The sequence below is a fragment of the Hibiscus syriacus genome, unplaced genomic scaffold, assembly GCF_006381635.1.
Source record: "Hibiscus syriacus cultivar Baekdansim isolate YM2019G1 unplaced genomic scaffold, ASM638163v2 tig00117056_pilon, whole genome shotgun sequence".
NCBI classification, from domain to species: Eukaryota; Viridiplantae; Streptophyta; class Magnoliopsida; order Malvales; family Malvaceae; genus Hibiscus; species Hibiscus syriacus.
The window spans coordinates 8,240,442-8,244,690 of record NW_024063539.1 but is presented as its reverse complement, the minus strand read 5'-3'; the positions used below and the strand labels follow the sequence as shown (position 1 = coordinate 8,244,690).

Sequence of the window (4,249 nt, the reverse complement as noted above, 5' to 3'; positions counted from 1 at the left end):
ATAAAAGGATCTAATACACGGTCCTTCTCCTAAAAATAAATAATTACAAAAATTAATTCTTAATCTAATAATCATGCATTAAATAAATCAACTAATTATTACTAACAATTTAAATTAAATTAAAACGTGAAAATATTACTGTATCAGCAAAGTGTCGAGATATTTAATTCTTAATCTAATAATCATGCATTAAATAAATCAACTAATTATTACTAATAATTTAAATTAAATTAAAACGTTAAAATGTTACCGTATCAGCAAAGTGTCGAGATATTTAATTCTTAATCTAATAATCATGCATTAAATAAATCAACTAAATATTACTAATAATTTAAATTAAATTAAAACGTTAAAATATTACCGTATCAGCAAAGTGTAGAGATATATGATTTTCATCCGAGCGAAATATACTGTCTTCATTATATATATGTAAAAGAATTATATTAGTAAAATATTAAATAAAGTAAAATACTTAAATAAATTAAATACATAATAGTAAAATTATTATAAAATATACATTAAAAAGAGAATATTTGAGAGAAATTTAGAGAATTTGGTGTGATAAAAGTGATTGAGGATGGAGGTATTTATAGGGAGGATTGGATGTGGAGAGGCGGGTATTTAGGGGTATAGCGCCCCCTGTACCGTATTATACCCCACGTGTCAGATACCCAAGTATAGTGCTGATCAGGGGGTACGTTATACCCACGTGGTGCCAAATCAGCGTATAACGCGGTTCAAGAGACGCGCTTTATTACTACGGGTGTTAGATCAAAAATATAATATGATCGATGTTAGATCAATAAATATACCGATTATCGGTGATTTATTAAAAAAAACGTCATTATAATCGAACCACACTTTTCAATATATACATATTATCTATTTATCTTATATATTAAGTCCCCTCACCCCTGCATTGCCAAGTGGACAATATAGCCATGACAAATGTCTGCTATGCCTATGCTGGTGCCACCGCGGTGGCCATGGGGGAAACCCGTGAATTTTCAGAATTTTTTTAACCCATCTACGGATTGTATATTGTCAAAAAAACTAGACAATAACAAAATTTTACAATTTAAATAATTTTTAATAAATTGCTATAATCAAATCTTGATCTGAGTGATTAAACACATTATTATTGAAAATATTGAAATATTTATGATTATAGCACGAATTTTAATGATTTCAATAGTAAAAGAATTATTGTTATTTTTTTTGAGATTTGGTTTAAGCACTAAGAATATAAAAAGTATAAACATTTAATATAAAAAGTGTAACATCAAAAATATTAAATACATATTTTTAATGAATTTTTTTAAACGACTAAAATTAACTTTACGTGTGTTTTCCGTCACGCCTGTTAACGACTAGTGACTAATTTGGAACAAACGATAATATTAGTGACCTAATTATAACTTTTAAAACATAAGTGGTGAAAACATAAACTTACCCAAATATTAGTGATCATTGGAGTAGTTTACCCTTTAATCTTCCGTAAATAAATGCTTAATTCTGAAACTTTCGAAATGGTGGCCCGCTCACATGCTTGCAAATGGGTTCCTCCTTACCTGGCTGCAACTCCTTTTTGGACCCTAACTTATGCACGTGTTTCTCACCTTCCTTTCTCTGCGTCTGGGATTTTCATCTACACCTTTTTTTTTCCCACTCTACAAATACAAATCTCCGTTCCTCATTTCTTTTCTGCTCATTTGCTGACACCTACAACTCTCTCTAGCAACTCACTGAGTTATTTGGCTTCGTCTTTTACAATTTTCACTTCCCTTATTTACCCTTTGGATGGGCCCTATCTCTGCCAAAGCCAGCTAGATCAACAGGGCCAGCAACTGCTTATATTAATATTAAACTCTTGACCAAGTGTCGAGCTTTTATTAAATGCTCTTCCCTCCCTTTCCCTTCTAAAATCTCTATCTGCTCCTTTTCTTGTTTATCTTTGTTATGGCCGAGGTTTTAGACGACGGTGAGTTTTGGCTTCCGCCCCAGTTTTTAACTGACGATGACTTTTTCGTCGATGGAGTTAAGGCTACGAACAACACCAAGAATCTTAAGGACGGTGAATCTTTGTTTCCCTACGAGTTTCCTGGCGGGTTTAGATCTTTCGGGTTTTCTTCGGATCTAAGTTCTCCCGTTGAATCCGTTCTGGGTTCTACAGAAACGGAGAGTGATGAAGAAGACTACCTCGCTGGGTTAACTCGTCAAATGGCTCACTCCACTCTCGAGGACGATTCCCGCCGAACCGACGCCTCTGGAAATCCAAAGGTCTGTTAAATTTCCTAACATGAATTATGTTTGAGTGAGTTTATTATATTAAGGATTGTTACTTACAAGCATTTCTATTTTTTCCTTTGGGTTTTAGGGATTTGTTCTTTCTAGTTCACCGCAATCCACCCTATGTGCGTTACCGAGCGGTTGTGGTTGCAAGGAAGGGTCTAGCCGGGGAAGCCCAAACTGTCAATCTCGAGTTTCTTCGCCTCCGGCAACGTGGGACCTGCTGTATGCGGCGGCCGGGGAAATAGAAAGGCTGCGAATGAACGAAGAAACTTATGGAGGATTCAGCAACGGAGGCCTTTTCGGTCCACCAGCTAGAAAACACTGTTTGAACCTCGACGCTTCTGGCTTTTATCCTCAACAGTCACTTTCTCATTATAAGCTGCGGACCACTCATGTAAGATACTGTAATCAGAGCATTCTGATTTATTTTATATCTTCTGGGTATTAATTTTCTTTTTTCCATGTTACGGTTGCAGTTTCAGCAGCTAGTGAAACAGCAAAACTCGTTGGCGTGGGGAGGATTCGAGCAGCAGCAGCATAACCATGTGGTCCAAAACAGAGGATGCTATGGTAATGGGGCTTTGGGGTTGTCCCCATCTGCATGGCCCCCTCTGCAACAACAGCCACCAAACGGATCAGGTATGAGGGCTGTTTTCTTGGGCAATCCAAATGCGAAAAGTCAATGTTCTGGAACTGGGGTTTTCTTTCCTCGGCGTTTTGGAAACTCTTCTGTACCCCGTAAGAAACCAGGTTTGTGACCATCAACCGATGTAACGTTTTAATATATTTTTCTCTAATTTTCATTTGATTTGATTTATTTTTTTGTTCTGGCAGCTTGTCCTGCTGTTTTGGTTCCTGCTCGAGTGGCTCAGGCATTGAATTTGAATCTCGATGAGGTCGGAGCCCAACCCCAGCTTCACCATCCTCGGCTTCGAAGTGGTGGGAATCTCGTCGGAAAGCAAAGGCAGCGAAATCTCAGGCCACAACAAGAAATCAGTCACGAAATTCTGTTACCCCAGGAGTGGACTTACTGACGACTTATTGCATGCAATGTTTTACTAATTAATCTGTCGGTTGGGTAGAAATTTTAAGGTTAGAAAAAGAATCAAGGGTAACAAGTTTGTTAGTTTGCTATAGGAAAAGTAGTAATACAGTGTTGTATAGGTGTTATAAGAAGGAAAATGTTGGTTTATTAAGTTGGGAATTAAGGTTTTTTGAGTTAGGGTTTAGGTTGAAAAAAATAAAAGGAATTTGTAGTTTCAGTGATGGATACCACACAGCCAACAGCTTTTGTTCGGTTTGGTAAGGCTACTAGGGAAGAACAGCATTAAGTTATGGGGTTATTTTACCATTGTAATTCCTTGTGTTTTGAGTCAATAAAAAGTTATGGATTTTGCTGCAAAATGTTAATGAAATAGAAGATGGAAGGCTCATCATTTTCTTTACTCTTCGTGTTCTTTCGTTTTGCCTTCATTTAATGAAATAGATTAAGAGGTCAAACAACATTAGAACATTGTCTTTGGAAGTCGGATTTGTATCTATTAGTAATTAATTATATATAGAAGGATCTTTTGCGTTCCCCAAGTCCTGCCGTTCAAGAAACTAAAAAGAAATGAAAGTGGACCAAAGCGTATCGGTGCTTTTACACGTGTCTAACATTAAGGTTACCTTGCTCTTGTGACCTTAGATATTTTTTTTACCTCTTTATATAAATCCGAGTCTCTCTTGGAACTCGTCTATATGTGAAAATGGGTTAAAAAGAATGAAAAAGGCATTTGTGGCAATCAATGCGGTTGCCAGCATGCACCAGCTGCTGGTGGTATAGACCATGTCCGAGTCATGTGCCTCAACCCACATGGTGATGGTGCCCACTACTTTTTTTTATTTATTTTGCGTGACGGTTTTTTCACGCACCCCACTCCCACGTATTTTTTATAGGTCGGTTCTAACGCTGCTT

The 4,249-nt window shown here is 36.7% G+C and overlaps 1 protein-coding gene across 1 annotated transcript; it reads left to right on the top strand.

Annotated features, from left to right (window-relative positions):
- The first annotated feature begins 1,770 nt into the window (after nucleotides 1-1,770).
- Nucleotides 1,771-3,696, top strand: LOC120197863. Its single transcript, XM_039199259.1, has 4 exons — nucleotides 1,771-2,280; nucleotides 2,378-2,686; nucleotides 2,769-3,042; nucleotides 3,127-3,696. Exons 1-4 carry the CDS (start codon nucleotides 1,960-1,962, stop codon nucleotides 3,324-3,326), a joined length of 1,104 nt encoding a protein of 367 aa, XP_039055190.1. The 5' UTR covers nucleotides 1,771-1,959; the 3' UTR covers nucleotides 3,327-3,696.
- Nucleotides 3,697-4,249: the final 553 nt, after the last annotated feature.

Excerpts from the sequence above, each read along its gene's own strand:
- LOC120197863 (XM_039199259.1), top strand. The coding sequence starts at position 1,960 with ATGGCCGAGGTTTTAGACGACGGTGAGTTTTGGCTTCCGCCCCAGTTT. Across the intron at positions 2,281-2,377 it reads ACGCCTCTGGAAATCCAAAG|GGATTTGTTCTTTCTAGTTC; the intron begins GTCTGTTAAATT and ends TTTGGGTTTTAG. Across the intron at positions 2,687-2,768 it reads ATAAGCTGCGGACCACTCAT|TTTCAGCAGCTAGTGAAACA; the intron begins GTAAGATACTGT and ends TTACGGTTGCAG.